At 42.7% G+C, this 26898-nt stretch overlaps 2 protein-coding genes across 4 annotated transcripts in view; both read right to left on the bottom strand.

The window, feature by feature from the left end:
* The window catches only part of OPN3 (opsin 3), a 43654-nt gene that overhangs the window by 14056 nt on the left and 2700 nt on the right, over nucleotides 1-26898 (bottom strand). The window contains exon 3 of one of the 3 annotated variants that reach the window (XM_047703889.1): nucleotides 24804-24869. The exons of 1 other annotated variant lie outside the window; for it this stretch is intronic. In XM_047703889.1, coding sequence (XP_047559845.1) covers nucleotides 24804-24869 — 66 coding nt within the window. Of the gene's footprint in view, nucleotides 1-24803; nucleotides 25180-26898 lie in introns of those variants that run through there. One more of the 3 variants, XM_047703888.1, reaches the window with a different exon arrangement.
* Nucleotides 20386-24846, bottom strand: CHML (CHM like Rab escort protein). The gene has a single exon (XM_047703885.1). The coding sequence runs from the start codon at nucleotides 24841-24843 to the stop codon at nucleotides 22879-22881; it is 1965 nt and encodes a 654-aa protein (XP_047559841.1). The 5' UTR covers nucleotides 24844-24846; the 3' UTR covers nucleotides 20386-22878.

Genomic DNA, 26898 nt, shown 5'->3' on the forward strand with positions numbered 1-26898 from the left:
GTAGAAAAAGTGGTCCTAACAGAGACTGAAAATAAGACCTGTGTCAGGTAAGCGGGTGGGAGAGTGGGGGCGGGGCTTCAGGGAGCCTGGAGGGATCCCAGCTCCCACTCAATAGCTCTGTGATTTCCGCAATTCATAAAATCTCCGTAGACTTGAGGTTTTTGTTTTTACAAAATTGAAAAATCCCTTTGCATTATGAAATTTTCACTGTAGGAGTGTGAAATGAAGAGGTCCTGCACTCAGAAAGCCACTCCCAGAACACAGCTCATACCGATTTATACCAGGATAGGTTTGTTATTTGAGGGGGAGGGAGGGCAAAATGACTCCCCCTGTCTGATGCCTGTGGTATTTGATAAGTGTTCATTGAACATGTGAATGTTTAATCACTACATAAGGGACTGGAAGAAGAAGACAGGGTTTTGGAATATGATAGAGGGAAATATTTTAGGAAGTAGTGCTCTACTGACAAATAATGGACTTACGTTAAGATTTTGTTAAGTAATTCTGGAGGCAAGGAAAATATCGAGTTGGATATTCTGCCTTCAGAACTAAAAATCAACTTTCACCTCATTAAGTTTTTACCTGAAGGGTGCTACTGTCTTTTCTTTAACTGAGTACATTCCCAGAAGGAAACCAAAAACCTGAAGGTAGTTACATAGTAAGACTCTAATGAGACTAGATACTGTTGTTGGCTTTATTTAGTTTACAAAATTGCTTATCAAATATAATGCCATTTGATTATACAGTGGCCTGTAATGTTAAAACATAGTTTTGAGCTTTCAACTTTTAGTTAATTTTAATTAATTTGCCTAGTTAAATTATCTTAAACACGATTTATTTCTTCTCAGGCAAGAAAACTCGCTGCAAATATGTTGTAGATTACCAAATCTCAGTATACCCTACAGATGAATAAATGAGTCCTTACTAATAAAGCAATAAACTGGGATAATTTTAGCTGTCATTCATTCATTCATTCATTCGTTCACTATTCACTGCCTATCTACATGTCCAGCACTGGGCCAGCAAATAGATACAAAGAAGAGAGTGACACAGCCTCCTCCTAGAACGGACAGTCCACTGGGTGAAGAGTGATAATACAGTCACGTCCAACAAGTAAATCAGTGGCCCGCTATCAAGGAGAGAGCCGGTGGAGAAGATGTGAGGGAGGAGGCTGCGGGCCTAGAGGATTGGTGGTAGGACTGTGGTAGGGTCATCTAGGTGTCAGGAGAAGCCTCGCTGTGCTCAGGGCTCAAGTATGAAAAACCCCAGCTCAGGGATCAGTCACGGTGCAGGAGTGAGGTGAGTTTTCCCTCCAATTATTTAGGTCAAAGAGGGAAGAGGTTTGTTCAGTGTGATCTAGTTTTGGACCGTGTCCGTATCCTGGCAAGCACCGTGAGCGTCCAGGGCCTGACTCAGCTGCTGACATCAGTACTATAAGCAGTTGGCACAGCTCCAGAATTTCCAGGCCTTCCCTGACTGCTTGGGCTTATTAGTCAGACCGACTTAAGCTTTTAGGGTGACCCATTGGAACAGACCTAAACTACATCTTTTCCTTACATCCCCCCCCTCTTTTTTTTTTTCTCTAAACAACACTTACTTACTGATGACTTTTGGTCCTGCCTGAGTGCTGTATTCTGGGGAAAGAGAATGATCAGACCGTGTTACAGCTACTTCATACATAACCTGCAATGGAGGTAGAGCCTGATTCTCTAATCCCTGAACATCATGGACAGGGAAATGGAAACCACCAAAGTGGTCATCCACTTCCCCAGGTTCCTCATCATTGTTTTTTTTTTTTTAAGATTTTATTTATTTATTTGACAGAGAGAGATCACAAATAGACGGAGAGGCAGGCAGAGAGAGAGAGAGAGAGAGGGAGGGAAGCAGGCTCCCTGCTGAGCAGAGAGCCCGATGCGGGATTCTATCCCAGGGACCTGAGATCATGACCTGAGCCGAAGGCTGCGGCTTAACCCACTGAGCCACCCAGGCGCCCCAGTGTTGTTTTTTTTTAAAGATTTTATTTATTTATTTGACAGACAGAGATCACAAGTAGGCAGAGAGGCAGGCAGAGAGAGAGGAAGGGAAGCAGGCTCGCTGCTGAGCAGAGAACCCAATGCGGGGCTTGATCCCAAGACCCTGAGATCATGACCTGAGCCGAAGGCAGAGGCTTTAATGCACTGAGCCACCCAGGCGCCCCTCCTCGTCAGTGTTTTAACTTACCCCTTTGTTTGCCATCCTGGAACCTCCTCCCAGCCCTTCCTGGTGACTTCCATGGTAAGATTTGGGATGGGTAAGGAGTATATCTTTCTGTGGGCAGTAAGAGACAGGTGATGGAGAAAGGGAAGGTTTGGATCACAGGGAGCTGGTTTCTGGGAGAGAATACAAGCTGAGAATTTAGAAGTTGATTCTCCTAAAACTGTCCTCGCATAACCATCAGGAAGAGCTGTATCTCAAGCAGTATGCGTACACCTATTTGAAGACAGAAGTCTATAAAAACTAATCTTGGGTGCGCCTGGGTGGCTCAGTGAGTTAAAGCCTCTGCCTTTGGCTCAGGTCATGATCCCAGGGTCCTGGGATTGAGCTCCACTTTGGGGGGGTCTCTGCTCAGCGGGGAGCCTGCTTCCCCCACCCCTCTCTGCCTGCCTCTCTGCCTGCTTGTGATCTCTGTCAAATGGATAAATAAAATCTTAAAAAAAAAAAAAAAACAAACTAATCTCGGCGTATTATGGAGACTCTGCTTAATCTTGCTGTATCACTTCCTTACATTGGGATACAGATGGCAAGCCCCAAAGTGCCAGCCACACTCAAAGCTGGCTGCTTGGACACCACTGTTCCCTCTGCCTGAAATGCTGACAGAGATCTCAGAGCCTGCAGAAGACAGACGTGTAAAGAAGGAATTACAGGAATGTGATACGTGCTGACCCAGAGCTGTGTCTGGGAGCTGGAGGATACAATCGAGGAAGCACTGACCTCTGCCTAAGGAAACACTGAGGAAGGTCTTAAAGCAATATTTGAATTGATGAGCGCAAGGGAGTTTATCAAGTTGGCGAGGGTGAGGATATTTCAAGGCCAAGGCTGTAGCATACAAAATGCATGGAAGCAAGAAGAGGTATCCAAGGGTTAACTCTGTACACCAGATTGAGTCAGTAAAGTTCTCTGTGATACGATTTGGGGATTATGCATTCTCTTACATTTATCAACAATCCAATATCATGCACATAAAATAGACCAGGCACTGTGCTAAGAAATGGGCAAAGATAAACTATAAAAGAAAGAAACAATAATAGGGTGATAAATTCTATAGTAGAGGAATGTCTACGAGGCCAGTCTTGGATTCAACTTCAGTTTCTGTACATAAACACAGATCACTCTGGGAGAATTAATTAATATCTATGAACCTCAATTTGCTCACAGTAAAATAGAAAGAATAGTACCAAAATGCCATCTCGTCATGAAGGTGTGTATATGTGTTACATAAGACTATAAATGTAGTCGGTTAGATGATAATGTATAAGGTATCATCATCATCGTTATTATTATTATTGTTGAATAGTTCAATATCTAGGGGTAAAACTGCTTTAAGTGGTAGAAATCTGGCAGAAGGCATAGGAACAGTCAAGGAGCTCTGGGGCTTAAATTGTTAATAATTTATACAGTAAGGATTTACTTTACTTACTTGCTGCGTAATTTATACAGTAAGTATTATTAATATAATTACTTAAGAACAGTCATCTCCCCCCTTGGCCACTAGATGTCCACAGTGAATAACTTATTTATAGCTCAGTGGTAAGACTCTGGGTAAGCAAGTTTACACTAGAGCAAATGCTTAGAAGAGCAATTGCCTGGACCAGGCTCCAGACCTGTCAATACTCATCTGTTAGATTAAAAAATTAGTATGGTGTGGTTCACGTCTTCAAGGAGCTCACACTCCAGAGTATGAGGTGAAACTCCAAATCTGATAATAGGAGGAAACGATCCAGTTTTTCTCTGGGAAGCAGGCACTATCTGAGTGAGTCTCGTAGGTTAAATACATTTTAACAGAGCAAATAGGAGGGGTGAGAAGGGAAAGCACTGTCAATCCCATTCCAGCTCATGAAAACACATGGAGACCTGACAGAGCTTATAGCATTCGGGTTCCTGCAAATAATTCAATATGGTGGAAGCAGAGGGTTCTAGAAGGAGAGAAGTTTTAATTACTTTCATCTACATATAGTTTTGGAAACCAGACTATTTGATGTTGCTTCATAAAAATGTTTCTTTATTAATTAGAGACCTCTATTTGTATTTGAACATTAAATAAGGAAAACAACATGCTTAATATGCCTGAGAAAACTTATTCTCCTAGGAAGTAACCACTTCTTTGGAATCTTGTTTCCATTGCTTATTCGTAGAGTAATCGTTCCTGCTCCCTTTTACTTGATTAACAAGGATAATTTCCGCCACATAACACATGGAGAGTATCTCCGTGTGTCAGGCACTGCTCTGAGCAGTTTGCCTGTGTTCTCTTATTTAATCCTCACAAGACACGTGGAAGTTACTACCATCCCCATTTTGTAGGGGGAACTGAGATAAACATGGTTTACTACCTTGCTCAGGTCTCAAACTAATAAAAAACAAGAGCCAACATTCAAATCAAACAGTCTGCTTCCAAAGTCGACATGATGCTAAACTCATTGTCTAAATCTTCTTGGGAAATTATCAAAAAGTTTCTACTAGTGAAGTAGACACTAGAGAAAACATATATAATCCATGTGTTGCCTACTACTATTGAAAAGGTCTTTTTTTTCTTTTTTAAGATTTTCTTCATTTGAGACATACACAGAGAGCGTGAGCAAGAGCAGGGCGAGAGGCAGAGGGAGAAGCAGACTCCCTGTTGTGATGGGAGCCTAACGTGGGGCTCGATCCCAGGACCCAGAGATCATGACCTGAGCCAAAGGCAGATGCTTAACCATCTGAGCCACCCAGGTGCCCCAGGTCTTGTTTTAAAATTTTTTCTTAAGTAGGCTCCCTGCCCAGTGTGGAGCCCAAAGCAGGGCTTGAACTTGAGACCCTGAGATCAAGACCTGAGCTGAGATAGAGAGTCGGGCGATTAACCGACAGTGCCACCACCCAGGTGCCCCTTGAAAAGGTGATTTTTGAAACTCAATTTCTTTTACGCTGAAGAATTTGAAAGGAAATTAGAGATGGCCATGCTCATCTGAATAGTTTCTCCAGCATCGGAAAGCCCAGTGACCATTTGATCAATAACAGCAGTGCTTGGAAAGACCCAAAAGGTGCACGGTCCTTTAGTGCACGTATTTTAGGCATTCGCCCGCCATCTGTTATGGCAGAAACTTAGTTCCAGTTAATAATTCCTTCTTCCATATCTGTTTCCCTCCCCCTTTTCAAATTGCATTTTTCCATTGTTTGTTCCCCAAAGTTGCTGCTCCTCAGGATTAGTGCACAGACTCAGTTCCACAAAAATCCAGCACAGTGTGAAACTTACAGCTCTTTGGGTCAAAAATTTATGATTTCAGGTAAGAAACCTACACAGTGATTTGGTTTTGACCACCACTTGGGACACCTACCCACCAGACGCTCACTGTGCGTTACGGACTAGGAATGCCCTGAACGAAAGGGCTAGCGAGCCCCAGAAGACAGGGTATCCCGGGGCAGCCTTTAGCCCATGGGCTGTGGCCTGGCTCCCCGCCATGCGCAGTGACCACGCTGTCATCGCAGTTCTGGCTTCTGCCGCCCTTCACTGGTGTTTCAAGGGAGTTCACCCCCCTGCCCCCAAAATACTAGTGATTTTTCACGGGGAGGTGGAGCGAAGTGTTGTTGATTCCGTTGGTAAAATACAGGGGAGTTTTTCTACTATCGTGCGTCCCCTCCTCCTAGGCTCCCTTGAGCGTCTGCGTCGTCACTTGGAAATCATCCTGGACTCACTTCCCCAATGTTATCTTTGATTCTTCCAACATCAGCGCCTCTGTCCTGCCTTCTTGGGCTTCAAACTTGGCTTTGTCTTCCTACAGCTCCATTTGCACAGACAGCCCAGTTTCAGACTGTTCGCCTTGCCTCTGATTTAACAGTTTTAGGGTTTGTTTGCTTCTGGGGAAAGGAGAGCCCCATCTTGGGATAAGGTCTTATTAGAACTTACTTTACTTTATACTTAGGTCTGCTTGTCAGTGGAGGATATTGGACAAGATAGATCACGAGGCGGGGGAAATGGATAATCATTATGCCAGGAGTCCCAAGAAACACCCATTGTCACTGGAGTCTGCAGGCCCGGGGCGGAAGGACAGTGTCGATATAAAATGACCGCTCCGTGCCGTTACTTAAGGTTCATAAGTGACAACATAAACACAGAAGGACAACAGTCCAGAAAACAGTCCAGGGGGAGGGTTTATCAGGATCTGAGATATTCTAAATTCTAATCCTAATTTAACTGCACTCAAAAATGGGTTGGGGCCACGAGTGAAATGGGAGGCATACGCTGCCCTTGTTCTTATCACTTAATCAAAATGACGTCTTGCCAACGGCAACCTCCATCCTACGATAATGTGCACAGTGTACGCAGAAAAGCTGCATCCGAGAATTCTCCTCTAGCAGGACCTTGCCTCCGGTCCACTTTAGGGACACGTATCCTTGATCCGTCTCTCCTCTCTTCTTCTATCTTGCATTTTCGCTTCACCAAAAGCTTTTCTTTGGAAATATTTCTAAATTCATCTCTGGGCCTCCCACGTCTCCTTATTCTCATTCAGGCTCACAGCCCACAAGGGGCTGCTCTGACCTGCTCCTAATTCTGTTTTCCTTTGTCCGGCCTCTATGCTCCTTTGCACCAAGCACCAGTGGGAGACTGGATTCAGTTTACAGGCCACCCCAGATCTCCCTGAGCCAGCTCACGAGCCCCCATTCCCCAACGTGGGCTGTGACCATCTGCCTTGTTCCCCAGCAATGGTGGTTCTGATACAGTCACAAGGCTCGGCTATGGCAGCCCCAGCCACCACTGGCCCGTGTGCAGGACCGGCCTGCACCTTTGCCCTCACCAGACTGAGCACATGGAGGCTCTGGCTTCCCCAGCTGCTGCTCCGACTCAGCTAACCCAAGCCAGAGGCAAGGGGATGGGAGCACCTCACGGAGCAGACTGGGACAGAAGGAGCCAAGAGAGAGGAAGGGGCCAGTGATCAAATTGTCTGCACACCCCCAACCCACCCATTCCATCGGTTATCTCAAGATGCGCCGGGTTCACACAGCCTCTCTGAAGGTGTCCCGAAGGCAGAGCACGCGGCTGTTTCGGGGGGAAGCTACGGCTCCGGGTGTGTCCTCGGATGCTTGGCCTCCCTGGACTCTCTCATTCTCGATCCCCTGGAAACCACCCCCCAGTAAATCACTGATCCGTATGCTTGCCTGAGGCATTATTTTGGGGGAACTTGTGCTAATAATCTCATAACCTCTATAATCTCCTCTGGCATAATGACCTGCAAAGCTTCCTCTGCTTAATGCACTGGTGTGCAAAGAACTCTGCGTTTTCCTTCCACCCCGGCCCATCTTCTCTTTCGCCATTTCTAACTTCCTGAGTGCAGGCCACACTCTGCGCACGCACAGCACAGACCGTACCTTCGTGGCTGCTGTTCACTACTTCCTGTATTTTGGTCACAATTCTACGCATTCGTGTCTTATCTTTCCAGTTACATTGCGAATGCCTAAGAGCTAGGGACCATGTCTTGTGTATCTTGACATCCTCCCTGGCTTCTGCAATAGTTAACAAGAGGTTATATGTTAGCTGATGGTAAAAGTTATGTATCCATGACCGTATTTCTTCTCAAGTCAAGGATAAAAAGCCTGGAGTAAACAGTCACACCTATAATTAAGCAAAGACTCATGTGAAATGCTGCTTGGAAACAGTCACAGTCAGATTTCAAAGAAAAGGAAAATGTTTTTAAAGGAAAATACAACATATAGATCAGAAGAACATAAAAGAAGACCCACTTCCTACTATTTTTCCTGAGGGATCCCTAGCTCAAATCAAAATACTAGTTAACAGTCATCGCATGATAATTTTTGATTATTAAAAAGTCCCTATAAACTCTGAAAAACGATCTGAGAATTTTGAAGGGGTGGGGGGTGGGAGGTTGGGGGCACCAGGTGGTGGGTATTGTAGAGGGCACGGATTGCATGGAGCACTGGGTGTGGTGCAAAAATAATGAATACTGTTATGCTGAAAAAATAAAAAATTAAAAAAAAGATATAAAAAAAAGTCCCTATAAAATCCTTGTTATGGATGACATAAATTCAAATGATATTCCTGTTAGATTTGTCATCTCTTATTCTCCAATGACAATAACAAATCATAACACCTATTTTGTATGGAGTTTAATAATTTTCAAAGTACTATCCCATGTGTGTTTACCGTCAGTTCTTCACAGACCGGTGAGGCAGGGAAGGCTCATGTCCTCATTGGGTTAGGGTGTGAGAAAGGGGATTGGGATTTGGGATGAGCCTAATGTCACAGATGAGTAATGTCTCGCTTGGAGGAGAACCCGCATCTTCTGATTGCGAGTCCAGAACTCTGCTCAGATTTTCCTCAGAAAGAGCTGACTGAGTTGGTTGTGATCAAAATAGAGGAGCATGGAGTCTTGTGAATTCTGTGGAGAAACTCCACACACGAGTGAGTTAGGGATAGCCATGTGACCCCTTGCCTGCAACCAAGATTCTAGCTTCTAAGGACTCTCTGCGTTACTACCTGGCATTAAGAGATGAAAATCTGAGATAGCCCAGAAGAGCAAATTAAAAAATATAAGAAAATCAGAGAGGTAGAGACTTAAATCTTAATTTAGTCATTTATAATTTATAAACCCTCAAAGGAGCTCAGAATTTAGGTTTTAAAGCAGGTGGTAACACTGCGGTTCCATTTCAAGGTCATTTTTTATCACCACGTGGCTGACACAGTGGAGAATGATGAGATATAGCCAAGGACCAGAGTCACTTCTCTCTCAAAAATGAATATAAGACACTCAGCTTTAAGAGTGTGTGTGTGTGTGTGTCCAAGTAACTCATCAGCTAAAAACCGTGGCATGAGATTCCTCAGGACCTAGACACAGGCGATGGGAAAAAAGAACAAACTTGCCAGAATGTGTTCGGGACCACGCTTGCTGCTGTGCCCTGGGCAGTGCATTGCCGGTTGGAAACACTGGAGGTTTAACAGGCACATCTGGGAGGTGGGCGTGTAGCGTAAAACCCATCTCGGCCACTACTGTGCAGCTGTTTGGGTGGGCAAGAAAAGATTGTTTTCTTGAAAGTCTTAGTCATCCTGAGCCGAGAATGTCAAGTGGAAAAAGGCTAAAGAAAGATTGGAGGGTTGGGAGGGAAGCTTTACAAATAGGAAGCATTCCGCCCAAGGACACGGCGCAAAGCTCGCAGGTGCTCCCGCTGGTTTCCAGCCCCATTCATGTGCTACGGCTTCCAGCTCCCATCCCGTGCTGCCGGCTGGGGCTTCATGTGGGTTCTCCCTCGATGTTTAATTTAAAACCTTCTATATCTGAGCAGTGAGTCTGTCTCCTGTGGTAGGAACACTGACTCCAACAGCCAGGTCCTGAAATAGTTGCAGATGAATCTCCTGGGGAAGTTGTTCAAATGTGAATTCCAAGGCCCTGGCCTGAATCTTCTGCTTTGGTACGCCTGGGAGGGAGCCTGAGAACGGCTGCTTCTGACTGGTTTCGGAACGGTAGGTCTAGATTAAAAATCCCATGGCCTTTAACATAATCTCTCTGTGGCTTTCTGCTCATTTCCCAGGTTTTCCTCCACAGTCAACACCAGTGGAGGAACACAGGAAACCACTACCTCATTTCACAGAACAGAGTCCCGTAGGGACACTGGCCTCTGGTCATGCACATAGCGCCAGCTCTGAGGGAGGGGGCTTGTCTGTGTTGTGTCGGTGGCTTGAAGTATCATTGTAGCTTACTCCCCTCTAGGATCATTCCTGCCTGTCCTTGTGATTTGCAGTTTGTTGCTTCCTGTGCTCCTAGAAGCTGTCATGATGCCATTTCATAGAAGCAGACGCAGCCTGACGGAGAGCGGCTGGACTTGGTGTCATTTGACGAGCAGCTTTTATACACCTAATGGCCTTGTACGTGTGAGGCTGGCCCTGGCCTTGCCAGCTACCAAGACTCCAAAACCCATTAGAAGCAATACATTTGTTGGAAAGACATTGGCAGGAGTTTCTTCAAAGAAAGGGAAGCAGAGTAAGGACTAATGTTACTGCCAAGGCAATCTTGCCACATTAGGGCGAGCACAGAGAAGCCTGGACGCACAAGAAACATGAGGCATATTCTAGGTAAATAAGATAAAATTATTGTAGGGCGAGTCACAGCTTAAAAGCAGAGAGGTAACATCCCAGGAGCATCTAAATCTTCCTTAAATATTTAAGGAAGCTTCCTCCTGAGCTTCCTCCTGGGGAAGCACAGTCATCAGATATGGTCCCTGGTGTTAAAGGGGGAAAAGCAGCATAAAAAGACAAACCAAAATACAAAACTGTGTGTTTGAATATCTGCATGAGACATTCAGACCTAAGTGCCATAGGAGCTTGGAGAGAGGAAAGATCACCAAGAAAATGGGGGGCTTGATATAAAGGGGTAGGACTGAAAGGTAAGGGAAGAAACCTGTTTACCCAGCATACACCGTGTCCACCAATTCCAAATTGACTTATATCCCCTAGAGCGGTGCTGTCCAGCAGAAGTATGTGGCCCATATAGTATTTAACTTTTTTAGTGGCCACACTTTAAAAAGAGAAACAAATAAAATTAATTTCAATAACATTTTATTTAATCCAACATATCTAGATATTTAGATTCATAATCAACATAAGCTTACTCATGAAATATTTTGTTTTTCATACTAAATCTTCAAAGTTCAGTGCTTTTTTTTTACACTTACACACCTCAGTGTAGGCCAGCTCTGTTTCCCGTGCTCAGGACGCACAAGAGTAGCGGTTACCAGGTTGGACAGCAGAGACCTAGAGAAACTCTCGCACATTGAGTAGGAAGAGATGTATACCGGGATAAACTTTGAGGCACTGTTATAATACAGAGAAAAACAGGCAATAACCCAATGTCCATCAAAACAGGGAAATGGGTAAATAAATCACAAGCAAAACAACTGAAACATTGCTTGGTTTCATGTTATATTCATGTCTGCAGTGACCTCGAGGAGGGAGGAGGTGGGATGGGCTGGAAAGAGAAATAAATGAAAATTGGATCTGTAATTTTCCATTCTTTGAAGATGGATGAAAATACAACTAGGAAGGCTCATCTCTGCTCACTGAGGGTGGCAGATGTGTGCACTCACAGTGTTACCCTTTGCTCTTTTCTGTATGTATAAAAACTTTGAAGTAATTTACAAAAGGAATAAAATTCATTGAGGATTTGGAGGTAGCAAGGCGTAGGCATTCAGAATAGACTCTTCCAACAAAGAGCAGAACGGGGTGGTCCCAAGTCAAGGACCATTGGGGTGGCGGCTCGACCATAAACTGATGATGCGGGAGGGGAGAAAGAAGACTGAATAAGAATAAGACTGAATAAGAACCAGAGACCCAAGGCTTATATTCCGCGCACACCTCCCTGAGAGCCCAAGTTCGACCGCACTGCGGGCAGGTGTTGACAGACTGGACATTTTCGTGGGGAAATGAAGGAGGGATGCTCTGGAAGCCGCCGTGATACTCAGTGGGTCACCCTCTCGACTACCTGGTGCTGGGGTCTATGGGGTACGTCGAGAATTCAGCCAAGCTGTTGTTTACTCAGACAGTTGCTGTCTCAGCACCCCCTTGGTCAAATGGCCTGCAGGGACTTTCACACCAGCCCCTCACGCAAGCACATGGCTTACAGAATAGCATGCGGTCACAAGCAAACCTAAATTCCTCATAGGACTTTTCCCAGCCACCCTTATGATCCAGTCTCCCCTGCCTCCCAGGACCTTCCCCTGGTACTCTCCTCAGAGAGGGTCTCCACGTAGCGTACCAAACTCACCCCTTCTGGTGGGATTGACCAAACTTGCCCTGGCCTGGGAACCCTAAAGCACTCCATCCACAGACCCTAATAAAGACATGTGCCCTGGGGTCCTGCCTCTCTCTGTATCTTGCCTTGACCTCCCCATGTGACCCCATGAGGGGTGCCATGTACTCTTCTAGGACTCTGGGTAATTATCTCAGTTTTTACTGTGGTCTGTTGCTGAACCCGATTCACCATCCAACACCCTATAACAAAGTCCAACATCCACTTAACAAATTACTCCACTTGTTAATTTAACAACATTATAATAAAGTGGTTTTTTTTTTTTTTTAAAAGCCTCTGCTTGGTGGTGGGAAATCAGGGTCCACAGGGGCTGCCAGGGTTAAAGGAAAGTGAGGAAGTAGCAAAAGTGTTCAGAGAAGATGTTGAAGATACAGAGGAGTTTGCTGCTCGTGACGGGAGGTTGAACACACATGGCAGGAGCTCAGGATTGGGTCAGATCAAGAAACACACTGAGCCATAAAGATGGGAGTCATCGCGGACTGAAGAGGCTTTCTCCTTTGGCACCGACTGACCTTAGCAGAGATGGGAGGTAGGACAGGATTTGTTCTGATCATTTCTGGGGGAAAGAGGAGTTAAAGAGTGTCTCCAGAGTCTGGGTCCTGAATAATTTGTTTGCTGGTGTGTTGATTTCCTGTAGTCTGTTGCTGAACCGCGATGCGACACCCTATGCTCCACTTAACAATGTTAATTCACAACACAGTAATCATCTTTAGATTACTTTTGACTTTGGACTATTCTAACAATGCTGTGAGGAGAGATGATACAACATACCATCAAAGGCACTGGATTCAGGCTCTGTATCCTCCACTTTTAATGAAACCTTGAACAAACTAATCTCCTAGTGCTTTACTCTCTTTAGCTGAGCAATGGGGTTATAGTAGTATCTAACTACCTCACAGAGTTGGGATAAAGAGTTAAATGCATGAAGCACATAAACAGAAACTAGCATGTGGTGCACACTTACTAAGCATTAGTCATGGACACTACAGTCCATTTGCTAGATATTTCCTTGCATCTATGATTACCTCCTTAGGATAAATTCTTGGCAATATAATTGTTGGGTAAGACGGCACACGCAGTTTTAATGCTTTTAATACAACCTGCCAAAATGCGCACCAGAAGCTACTTTAAATCCCCTCTACTAGATCATCAAATACTTGTATTATTCCCGCGTACCTACGTCACGATGCCTGTCAACCCACCACCCACATAGCAAACAATTACAGGGCCCCTATATACTCACCGACCCAGAATGCAGGTGTGGTACCTGGTAATCTGTATTTTAAAAACACTCCCATTTGAGTCATACTGTACAGTTTAAAACCATTGCTCTAGAATTTTATCAGTTGCGAAATCCATCAATTGCTATAACATTAGTTTTCCCAACCTCTTTGCAGTATCAACACTTCAGACCAGGATCTTTTTGAAACTCCCCTTGGCTTCTAGAACCCCTCCAGAAGAGGTTCTACCTCTTCTCCTATTTCTGCCACCTTTTCTCCCCATTTAAGGAAAAAGAAACTGGATTGTTTCATGTAACTGGGAAGTCTTTAAGCGACACTGGCTGCAGACACATTGTCCAACAGAAATGTAACATGAGCCATGTAAACTAGGGGCCTAAAGTAATGCATCTCCTCCCATCATTGACTTGGTTGCTCCCTCTGTAGCCTGAGTCTCAGACGGACTCTCTGGGAATCAAGGTGCTGGAAGCCTCTGACTCACATCCTTGAGGCTTAACAAGTTGGGGGGTGGGTTGTGGGGGTATATCCAGGAATCCTAGAGAAGGAATCTTCCCAGTCTGGAAGTTATCTGGGGGCAGAGTTACTACATCAAACCCAGCGGAGTGCCGTGTTTGCATTCCCAGCACATCCCGATCTACCAGCTCCTTCCCTGCGTCTTCGATTTCTCTCGCTCCTGCAGCTCTCACATCCAATCAATCACGGAGTGAGGCCGATTTAATCTCCCCAGTCGTTCTCAGGTCTGTCCTCTGTCTTACCCGCTGTGACCCCAGTTCAGACTCTCATCATCTCTTGCCCAAATCTTTTAATAGCTGTCTGTTTTGTCTCCTTTCTACACTTTTTACCACCCTTGGATTCCTCCTCTATACGTATCCAGATGCAGCCCATTTCCTGCCCTGCCCAGACCGTACCATATTCTTCCTCCTTCCCAGCCATCTGTAGGGTCTCTGCACCTTCCCAGCTTCCCTCCACATTGCCAGTGGGTACACTTTTAAACACAAGCCCTAACTAGAAAAACTGCAACAGCTCATTATCCACTTGTATTCACAAGTCCCCTGGGATTCAAGACTATGATAGCTAGCATGGTTCGACACAGCTGATAATTAGCAAGATAGCTGATACGTTGGGCTCTAACCCTCTGTCCATCTCTCCACACGAGGTCACTGCTCTAGCTGTGCAGACCATCTCAATGCCCCTATGCCTGTTTCTACATTCTCCCTATATGGAATGTTTCCAATGTTGACTTTTAGAAACCCTTCTCAACCTTCAGAGCCCTGGATTTTTCTTTCATGAAGATTTCTTAGATTTCCCTACTCAGACAAAACACTGTGCCTCCACTGAAGTCTGTCCATACCTACATCACAAAAATGACCACGGCCTTGTTAATGGACTGGTTAACTGTGTACCATCGTCAGCCCCAACGGAGTGGGAGTTCCACTACTCACCAATTCTATAACTTTGGGACAACTAAGAGCCTAAGTTTTCATGTGCACATGGAAACATTAATACCTTCCTCCCATGGTTATCTTAAAAATGTGACAATATGTATAAAGAAATTAGAAGAGTTCCTGGCACATGAGGAGTTCGTTACTTGTTCCTGGACTTGCTCTGAGCCCTCTCTGAACAGCTCACATCACATCTTAGTCACAGCACGTGCATTTTGGAGTCCAACTCCCCAGGACCAAGGCCCAGCTCTATCACTTACCAGTTGTGTGGTTTTGGTCACGTTCTTTGCCTTCAGTGTCTGTTTTCCCATCTGCAAAACGAGGATAATAAGAGCACCTACCCAACTGGGCTGTCATGAGGAGGAAGTAAGATAAATATAGCAAACCCTTAGAACAGTGCGTGGCATAAAGTGCTCAGTAAGTTCCCAGAGTCTAACACAGCAACTGGGGGACAATGTTCAGTGAATGTATTGAACCCTATGTTTCTCTTTGCAGTGTAATTTAGGTGAGGTTCTTCCCTGCATTAAGAATACTGACCTATTTCATTATAATTTAGGTATTGTCTGTAGATAATCCCTGTTTATAAATTGTCAAGCTGTTATCCTCACTCATTGCTTGGCGAACCATCACTGAGTGAAAATGCGGGTACAATTCAATTACGGGCGGTTTATTTAGTCTTGGACTGGATTATCTGAAACTCACGGGATGTTATTATATACATGTAATTTGATTCATCTGCCTATAGCCTGTCAAGTGAAAAGCACCCTTTCAAAAAAAAAAGTATATTGAAATACGTTTACATTGATTTTGAGATAGTTGTTTGCAATATATATGAAGATATCATTGAGAAGGGTAACAAGGAAGTAGTATTACCAAAAAACACCAAAATAAGCAAGATATCATCCTCTCATTTCTATAAATGTTTTGCAGAATTATTCTATTTCTGAATTAATGAGTTTTTTTTTTTAAACAAACAAAATCCCTAATCTATACTGACAATTGGGGCAGGATGAGATATATTCCCTAATTCTCTGAATTTTGTTCTGGAATTTGAGTTACCTTAAAGCTTCAGAAGGAAGCAACTGCTGATTATGGAGGGAGGCAGACGGGGCATTGGGGGCATACGGAGGAGCAGCCAAGACAACCGCTCCTACCAACGACGGCCCTGTTGAAGAAGCACTTACATTAAAAAGATGCTAAGGCAAAAAGTTAAAAGAAAGGAAAACAAATACATTATAAATACTCAAAATTTTAATGAAGAGTTTCTCAACATTGGCACCATTGACGTTTGGGGCTGGGTAATTCTTTCTTGGGGAAGGAGGCTGTTTTGTACATTGTAGGATGTTTAAGTTTCCCCGTGCTCTACCCACTGGATGCCAGTAGCACCCCCTTGCTTTTTTTATAGTTTTGACAACCAAAAATGTCTCCAGACATTGCCAAATGGGCAAAATCACCCTGGCTTGAGAATAACTGCTTTGATGGGAGAAAATTAGCAAAAGTATTAGGTGGGACATCTTACGGGTTTTTTTAAAATATTCCCTCTTTTTCAGTATTTTTGTTGATTTGATTTACATAGACTTATCAAAAACTAATTACCTGTACTACTAACAAAAAGACCCGGGACCATGGTTCTGATACATTTTCCCAGAGCTTGGCCCCAGTGGTCCTCTGTCTGGAACGGGGTGATGAAGGTAAAGGGGTGACAAGGAAAGAAGGGTCACCAAACCTGGTTTGGGCGGCCTGTGAAATGCAAGACACCACAGAGGGCGTAGCACTCCAGCACACTCAGACTCTGTTTTAAAGGAAACTATAGTCTCACAACAAGTGACTTCCAGTGCGGTTCTCATCTGCTGCTTTTTCCTTTTAATAAACACCTGGCTGGTGTTTGTCTCAGTGACAGAGGTCATGATAAATCATGGTCTGCCATCCAAGTGGGACTGTTCAGGGAAGGGACGGACATTCAGCTCATCCCTCCATAATACTTCACTGAAATTGTTTTAGGAAATTAACAGCTATATTAATTGCCTAAAGACAAGATTCCCTGGTGTTCCTCAGGACACTCCCCTAAATTTCTTCTTTATGATGGGCAGTAGAAATGCTGAAATTGGGATAAAAACTTTAAACTTCCACATAATGATGAAATTAACTTATAATGATGTAAAAAAATACTTCCGCATACTGCATTAGTAGTAGTTCGTTATTTTGAAGTATAGGGAGGAATAAATAAAGAACAAATAAAAGTCTCAAACAGGGGCGCCTGTTGGCTAAGTGTCTGCCTTTGGCTCAGGTCATGATCCCAGGGTCCTGGGATGGAGTCCCCCACTGGGCTACCCACTCAGTGGGGAGTCTGCTTCTCCCTCTCCCTCTGCTCCTCCCCCTGTTTAAGGTCTCTTTTCCTCTGTCAAATAAATAAAATCTTTAAAAAATAAAAATAATTTTAAAAAATGTCAAACAGACATGGGTGCTCCAAAGGCTTTCATCATGTTTTAAGTAATAAAAGGAACTGGCATAAACCCCATAGCATGAAAGTCCCCAAGGATTCCTATTTCTTTAAAAGTACAATACGTCTAAAGATGTCTCTCCTGCCTGAACTACAAACAGGTGTTTATCTGCCTGTTATAGTTCGTCAGCTCTGCACTTCTGAAGCCACTCACTGTTTCCTCTGATGACAGATATGCCTGTAGTCATCATTCAGAGGGTGTTATGGTTAAATACATATTTAGCAACAGGAAAATGCCAAAATCCTAGGACAACAGCAGGAACCAATAGACATGGCGTATCAAGAAATGAAGCTCTTGAAATAAATACTAGGATAATACTACTTTGATTTCAGGTATGACCTGAAGTCATCAACTCCCTTTGCCTTCTCCCAACCCACTGTCTCACTTTAGTTACACAGATTTTAATTCATAGGAAGATTTTTTGCTACTTGTTGAAAAATAAATGCACTCTAGGGATGCCTGGGTGGCTCAGCCAGTTAAGCTGCTGCCTTCAGCTCAGGTCATGATTCCAGGGTCCTGGGATCAAGCTCCTGCTCAGCAGAGTCTGCTTCTCCCCCTCCCACTGCTGCTTCCCTGCTCGTACTCTGTCAAATTAATACAATCTTAGAAAGAAAGAAAGAAAGAAAGAAAGAAAGAAAGAAAGAAAGAAAGAAAGAAAGAAAGAAAGAAAAAGGAAGGAAGGAACTCTGTCAAATTAATACAATCTTAAAAAGAAAGAAAAAAAAATAAAAAAAAATAAAAAATAAAATAAAAAAAAAAAGAAAGAAAGAAAGAGAAAGGAAGGAAGGAAGGAAGAAAGAAAAAAGAAAAGAAAAGAAAAAAGAAAAGAGAAGAAAAGAAAAGAAAAGAAAAGCCACACACAAATGTCCTCTTAAATTCTAGGAGCCCCTCTTCCAGCAGCGGTTTCTGTTACACACGCGTACGTGTCACTCAGCTGTGCCAACACGGAGGCAGTCCCACTCCAACACAAGTGCCTCCAACACGGAGCGGTCCCACTGCAATTCTCACACTGGCCTTGGCACCCACTATGGGCGCATATGGTCAGACCCTCCGTTCCTCCAGGTCGTATCTAGGAAACGTGGGTAAATACCTGCCCTTTCTTACCTGACACAGTGGTCCTGAGGTTCATGAAACAAAATGTAGTTGTCAACAGAAAAGGCAGTGTTCCTACCAGTGCTGCGGCAGGCCTGCGCTCCTAACATGCGTGTTAGTGCCTGAGTCTTCCAGCTCAGGCCGCTTCTTGGTTCATGCCTTACAGAGAGCTGGCCGTACTGTGTCCCCTGCTGTTGAAATGGGAATACATGAGGTCGTCAGTTAAAATAAGAACTACACTAGGAACAGTGCCTCTTATTATCAAAGGTAAAAATACTGAAGTAAAAATCTAAAAATCTTCAAAGACGAGGCAACTATCTCCATGCAGTGAGAGCATGACTTCCGCTCGTGCTGCCAAGAGGAAGGAAACAGAACTCGTCCTAATCGGAACCTCTTGGCCTTGGAACTTTATGACCTACTTCGTTTCAGTTTATTTACACTCCTGACTCCCTGAGCTCTCAGCGCTCTGGGTCCCTGGGACCCATCTCTTATACTTTCCCTTCATGTATTCCCCCAAGCAACACAAAAAACTTCTGATTAATGTCAGAAACTTCTTAATTTACTCAATGGTAGCTAAAAAGTAAAGTATTAACTGAAAGTTAATTAACTCAGAAAGTATTAACTGACCTTTTAACTCTTAAGCTACTTGTTTCCAACTGTAGTAAAACTTTTGGACTCCCCTTAAAGGAATGCCGTGAATCTCAAACCAGATTTCTCCTTTGTTCCTTTTTCTTTTGGGGGAGGGGGTGGTAGTAGTTATAAGCAGGTTGTATGATGGATAGAAAATGTCTTATATTCTCAAGAAGCATGTTCTCCAACACAATGGTTCTCAGTTACAGAACTTACTCATTTTTCTATTTTGAATTCTTAGAATGTCAATTCATAACCCACAGCTGATGTTCAACTGATGTCTGTTGAATTCAGTCACCTTGCTTTGGATCAGCTGGGCTGACAGGAAGGGTCTGCTAGCATCCTCAGTCCCCTGAGATCCATCCTTAGCTGTCCTCACTGAGAACACTCCTCAGACAGAGAAGCTTGGCCATGTCTGTGAATCCAACCCCTCCTTTATTTCTCCGGAATCCAAGACCCCCAGATGAAGAGTGCATTCTTGGATTGGGGGGCCACACTTTTTAATTATTATGTAATGTCTTCATACTGACGTCCTAAGATGCTTTAATATTATTTCTATTATTTCTACCCCCAGCTCTGGGGTTTCCAGTTTCTAAAAAAAGTGTTGTCACAATATACATTATTTCTTAATTCTGAGCAACTGACGAAAGATACAAAAGATACAAAATCCATCTTAACCAAGAAGTCCTTTCCATCAAGAGTTATAAAACCACCTGCTATGTTTTTGGAGATTACCTTTTGACATTAAAATTTTTTAAAAATACATTTTTTAAATTTGAAGAATTTTATACATTTCCAAAAAAAAAAAACAGTAACTTTCTCACCAATTCAATAACCACTTTACCAATTATTCTTTTATTTGTATCAGACACATCAACATTTTACAGAAAAAAAAGAACCCCTTAATGTTAAACTCCAATTAAGTACGTTTTCCTGATTCTTTTCGATGTAGACACCTAAATTTTTACAAAAACATAATCTGTACATAAAATGTTTTAACATTTTTAAATCTCATTTAACATTTTTCATACAATTTTACATATATCAACATCAGTTAATGACTATGTAATGGCCTACAATAGCAATACATCAAAATTTACTTATCCATGTCCCAAATCCTTGACTTTTTTTTTTTTTAATGTGTATGAACGGAATTGCTAGAAGTATCTTTGTACAAATAGCTTATTTTTCTTTTAAATATTTTCCTGGGCATATGCTGTTCAAAGTGACTTGATCTAGCCAAAAATAGACTGGTTACAGAGCTTTTGATCTAAATAGTTCTTTTAAAAATTACTAATCATGCTACTAGTATGAAGACTCATGAATTTTAAAATGTTTTGCTAATATAATAGCATAAACCAGGTCAAAGTTGTTTCAATTTGCATTTTTAGTACTAGGAAACCTGAATACCAATTCTAAGAATCATCTTTTATTTGTGTCATTTGTACTCTATCCTTTCATAAACTTACTTAGTAAAAAGTAGAAACTTTATGGTTTTGCATCTACTTTTTAAAAAATATGAAGCATTTTATCCATGTGTAATGTAAGTAGCTTTTTAAAAAATCCAATCTCTTGTCTTCTTCCTTAGTGCCATTTTTCATTAGTTGACCTCACCTACCCTGCTAGTGATATTTTTCAGTGCCATGAAGTATCTTTTGTACTACTGGGATGAGAATTGTAGTCTTTTTATTTTCACCTTTATAATCAACATTTTAACTCCTATGGAATGAATTGTCTTATCATTTGTAACGTGGGCCTAATTCTTTTTTTCACACTGACATCCAATTAGGCTTTCTACCAGTAGTTACTACCTAAGTATTTCCTTCCAACTGGTTTATTAAGTCTTAGTTAAACTTCCTACTTAGCATCAAAGTGTATTGAGAAAAGGTTACTTTAGGATTTAAAGGGCAAGACTCTCACTTCTTTCCCCTAAGTTAAAAAGATAAATCCATCTTTCCTTGCCTGTTTTCCTAATTTGCCACAATTCTATCGAATTATATAAAACAGAAGTTGGAATGTTCAGTGCAAGTGTAGTAAATCTCCATATTAATGTCATCTAGTGGCATTCCTTTGGCTATGATTTCAAACACGGTATCTAAATCTTCACAATAATTCTATAAAATATTATTTGTTTTATAGATGGTGAAATTATTTTGATAGGTTAGGCTATACCTAATAGAACCACTTTGCCATATTAATAAATGCATAAATATTAATACCAATTCATGACTTCTATTTTCAGGAAGCTGTAAAGTACCTAAGTCTTTCTTGCTTCATTTTTCTCACATATAGAAGAGCAACGAAAGACTATTCACAGCTTATTTGGGCCTAGTATCATCTGCATATTTTTATAACATGTTGCTCAGATTAAAAGATTCATTATTAAAAAGCATCACTTTGTTGAAATTTAGCCAAATTCTGCTTCCATGAGCTCCTTTGCTCTAACTTTATTTCTAATTAATCCTAAGCTTCACATCTCCCTGATCTGAGAATAGACTGAGAGGCCGGACCCTGTGGGCTCTGCTTCCCCCGCAGCGCTGCATGGACTTCTGTTATCGGGGCAGCCTGGATTCCAACCCTGGCTCTTCCCCATACCAGACCCGGGCCGAAGTATTAGTAACTGTCTTTCCCTCTTCGTTAAAAACGTATTCAATAGGATCAGCCTCACAGGGTGGTTAAGACACTGTCACTAGGAAGCACTAGGTGCCTAGCACATAGTAGACGCTCTGTTTCACAACACAGATTGGCTCTGGAGGGCTCCTTCCTATAGGAATTACCATTCTGAGGAATGGAAACAAGAGACTGAAGGGGGAGGCACTTCAGCTCTTCTGACAACTCCACAAAAAATGTTTCTGTTCTCTAGGTAACAGCTGAGAGGCTGAAGTGATCATGGAGGCGGTCACCTCACTAACTGTGAGTGGGGCACAAGGGAGGAGACATGGTGAATCCTCCTTCCATTCACTCCTATCCACCACATTCTGCTGCTAATTAAAGTGGCAGCACCACAAAGTGGTGTATCAGACCCTCACTAAGAAACCTCGGGAAACCTACAGACGGCTTTGAAAAACCACCGGCATCCCAAGTTATAAATGCCTCACTCCATCTCCTCTTAGGAATTTCAAAACAGCCAATCTGTGGTACCTTTTCCTGGAGCGATGTATATACATATTTTTTCTTTTGGCCCAAGTTAGTTGTTGGAAGTTCTTTTCTTTTAGCCCAGCACGGGGCTCTGCAGAAATTTTCTGAAGTAGTAGTAAACCAGAACTAACCTGATCTCGAGATTTGGGACAAACTTCCCAAGAATGACCTCTTCAATGATCAGACGGACTGCCCACCACTTTCTGTAATACAGAAGATTGTGGTGGCGGCACTGCCTTGCTGGTTACAAGGGCTAAGTAGGGGAACTGAACTGCACAATGTGTTGTAAACACTAGACCTTCACAAGTAAAGGATCATGCAAATTTATCTTTTAACATGTGGCACTTGCATGGAAGTTGCTATTGCTACTACCATGTCTGTACATTTATATTATATACAAAAGACCCACATAATTTGTGTTTAACTACTCAGAGGCAGGAGCAACTAAAATAATTACAAAAGTAACTAAAATATTCCTTCCATATTATTATAGACTAATAAAATCTGGAGGCCATTAGCAGATACATATTACATACCTTTAAGCACAGTTGCTAATATGGAACCCTCACTAATACACCCAATACTAAAATAAAACTAACTTTGTCCAATAATCAATCAGTTACTGATAGGATCACAACATCCAATAACTGAATGTCTCAAACAGAATTAAAACACATCTGCATATATCATCATATAAGCCACTCTAATTAATCATATATGAAAGAGTCCTTTAAGTGAAACTATTCTGATGCCAGGATGAAGGTCCAATGTAGCATTTCCAGTCTGCTCTTTTCTAGTTTTGAAGGTGCTTCTCTGGGCTTTCTAGGTTTTTACTTCCCTCGGAGGAGTCTACTTTGGCCATGATTATATTACTGGTTCCAGGAGCCTCTGGTTGCTTATCATCACCATCAAAGATAATATCTTCCGGATTTGGAGGCGGGGGGCAGAATTCTTCATTGGGAAACATCTCCTGGAAAAGTGTTTCAGCTTGCTTGACTGCATGCTCATTTCCCAGTGCGCAGTCAGGCCCAGAGCAGACGTAAACATTGGAAGGTAAGCCCTCATATGAGCTTCTGCTGATGCCCGAGGAGTCTCTCATATTGAAATAAAGAGCCCACAAGAGTCTTGGCTTTGTACATTCTTCCTGGTCTACTTCTGTTTCATTGTATGGGGTGAATAATTTCTTCACTACTGACTCTAAGTCTTCTCTTGCTGTTTTAGAAGATGAACAGGTCAGATGTACCAGATAGGTGTCTTTCATGCACGTCATGGTCGAAGAACATAATTCGGTGACACGAACAGCACATGTTCCTGATTCCACTGGAGGCACTACCAAAATGGAAATCTGCTGATCTGAATCTGCCTTTAGTATAGACTGATCTGTAATGAGCACTGCCCTGGAGATCTGCTTATACCGCACATTTGAGCATGTTTCCTCAGAAAGGTAACTGTCCTCCACAATAAAGTATTTAGCATTTATTCTTTGACCTAAGTGATCTATAATTGCTTTACATTTTCCAGAATCTTTGTCAACTACCAGGCATTGAACTTTGTGACGAAGACAATAGATCCCACCAAAAACTGCACACATCCTGCAGAAACACTGGGGAATTTCTCCTTGCCCATACAAGGGAAATAAAAAGGGGGTGTTGCCAAACCGTCCAAGACAGCGAAGGAAGTTTTTCGTTGCTTTAAGGCCATCTATTGTACTGCAAGATGATTCTGTCATTGCAATCGAATGCAGCACAAAATGTTGGAGGTTGGGAGTTAATTTTTTAGTTTGTAAGTACTCTGAAAACGAGCATTGCACAAAAGCTTGGTATTGATCAGGATGTTGTTCATAGTCTAAACAAAACGTAAGAAATTTCATCAGTATCCTCTTTTCAACCATAGTGAGTTCTTTGCTGTTAAAGACATCTGCTCTGGAACAAGGCACCTGTTCTACTTTTCCTTCACGGAACGCAAGAATCCTAGTGACGTTTTTAAATTCTGCATAACGACTAACATTTGATTTGATTAAGAGATCAATCAGCAATCCTTGAGAATACAGCAGCTTTGATACCAAATCAATATTAAACCTCCTGCTTTCTTTAACTATTTGAGAGTAAGTGATCTTCTTTCTCTTTGGTTGGTCAGTGCTGTCTTTCTCTACGGGTTTCTTTCCATCTTTATCTCCATCTGAAACTGCAGGTATACGGGTTTCATCTCCACAGTACTCTTCCTTTGCCAAGGTGTCCTCGACATCAGTTACTTCCAGTGAAACTTCTCCATCACTTTTTGGAGTGTCTTTGGCGGGCGTTTCATAGCTGGCAGCATGGAATGAGTGTGTTTCTTCAGACAAACATGCGGAATGCAGAGGGTTAGGGGTGGCGCTGGATGTTGCTGAGGAAGGACTTTTCTGCAGAGCCTCCATCTCTTCAACACCGTCATCCACATCCTCACTGGCATAACAAAACACTTCCGTGTGTTGGATGGTTTCGTCCTTCTTGCGAAGAGTGACAGCTTCTTCTGTTTCATGGATCAGGCCTTGCCATGAGGCAGTACTTTCTTCCGCAATGTCACTGTTTTGCTGATACTCCTTCAACCAGGACAGCAATCCCGAAAAGCTGAAACTTGCCCAGTTTCCTCCATAGTAGCTTCTGGAATCAAGATGCAGAACCCTCTGGCCACTTCTTGAACACGCAGCTGCAAGGATGGATTCAGGCAGACCCGTCCCTATTATGACCACATCAAACTCTGTGGGAAGCTGGTCAGCCATTGTAGGAGATAAAGCTTCGGTGACAACTGCTGACAAAGGAGATGCGTGGGAGTCTAGGCTGAGGGCTCCGCTGAGCTGCGCATATGCCGTAATCCAATCTCTCCTTGTGATAGTCTAGTTCATCCCAGAAGTACTGAGGTTGTAGGTCCTAGCCGTTTAACAGTTACCCTTTCTTAATATTGTTTTCCTTATAGGTCAGTAGCATAAAAATATGATAAAGTATATCTAATCACATCTGAGAACACTAAAACGGGTGTGTGGTTTTCATTCCTGCATTTCATCTTAGCAGTAAATGTCAAAATGCATCACACATGCATTTGTGACTGGAACTCTTCTCTGAAAGAAGAAAATTCAAGAAAGAATACATCTGTAAACAATATGAAGAGAAAAGTAATTTCATGCAACAGCAATTACAATGACTCCACTGGAGTCCGACTTGTTATCAGGACATAAGCCTCTAGGAAAGCAAATCATTAAATGGTTTCTTACATATTTTCTAAGTTCTCAAAAATGAACAGTAGAGATTTATCCCCCCAAAACACACAGTAATGAGGAAGTAACATCATAATGTCCTATAAAAACAATTTTCATAATACAGTTCTGTACCTTTTGCTTTTAATAAAATTAATATTTGAATAGAACTATACAGAACTGTGAGCTTAGATTGTAAGAAATGTGTGGTTCCACTGTGTTTATGGAAACAGACTATACACTATGTGCACACTGTCATGATGAGGAATATTTCTGTGGCCAATTAAGCCTGTGGGTCATTTTAGAACAGCTGAATGAAAGACATTTCCATGCAACAAGCACCCTTAGGGTCCCGTGGTAGCATTGTGAGACTGTTTCAACTGAATCAACTGGCTAATTCAGATTATTGCAAAAGGCTTATTTCAGTAAAACAACTAGCATTTTGAGATATTTAGGTGCAAAAAAGGTTTACTGTAGGGAACATGCATTTAAAAAAATATTTATATGAATGTACACATGTGCATGTGTTTTTTGGGGTGTAAGTTAAAAGGAAAATTCCCACCTTTGTAAGTTAAAATATCTTAACATAAATCATACCTACTTCTAAAATCCAAGTGAACATAGGGTGACTTGCATTTTGCCAGACTCCGGCTCTGACCCTGAATCTCTGTATCACAAGATGAAGGCCCCGTCCAAACATCCCCTAAGATTAACATGTTGTTTGCCGTTTTTGTAGGGGTAGGAGGCAGCAGTGCACAAAGGCTCTCCCATTACCTTCTGGCACAATACTGATTATATGCCACACACAGAACATTTCTGCGGCACTAGGTGTGGCTCGAGTTGCACCAACCTAGGGGTGAAAGGCATACTCACCTGAAGTCTTTAGGCTAATGCACTGTACGCACCACGTGAAGGGGGCCTTTCTATCAGCTGTAATGGTGCAGTTAGAGGAAGAGTTTTGGAGCCCTAATTTTCCCTATCATTATGCTTGCTGAACTCAACATCAGTACTAACTGGGCTGCCTAGGCTAAGATGACGAGTTAGCTGGGACCTCTGTAAAATAAGCCATTCAACTGAAAGTCGGATTAAACTGACTAGTTCACGGAACAAACCGTCCGGTCAGTTTAGTGGAACGGCCATCTCAACGGTCCTCTCTGTCAAAGCCTCTACCTCAAGAATATCGGCGATTCTACACTTGTTTTCAGCATTTCCCTGAAAAACCAGGAATCGTGCTCTGGTGGGGCAGTTGCAATGCCTGCTCATAGGTGTGTGTGTGTCTGTGTTACTTATCCTGCCTTCTTCTAGCAGGGTGTGAGGAGGCAGACAGACCCCGGGAAGGTACGGGAAGAAAAGTAACCACACTGTGTGCTTATTCTTGGCTCAGGAGATAGAGCAGAGGATACAAGGCATAAGGGCTAAAACCAGGCACCCTCTAACCCACAGATATCAAGACTCCTCGAATAACCAAGCACGTAGGACAGAACAACCTTAAGGAACATGCAGTTCACTCCCCCATATGAGAGATAACAAAACTGATTGCAGGAGAGATTAAGCGAATGGCAAAGTCCACACAAGAGGTTAGCC

The sequence above is a fragment of the Lutra lutra genome, chromosome 15 (genome assembly GCF_902655055.1).
Source record: "Lutra lutra chromosome 15, mLutLut1.2, whole genome shotgun sequence".
NCBI lineage: Eukaryota > Metazoa > Chordata > Mammalia > Carnivora > Mustelidae > Lutra > Lutra lutra.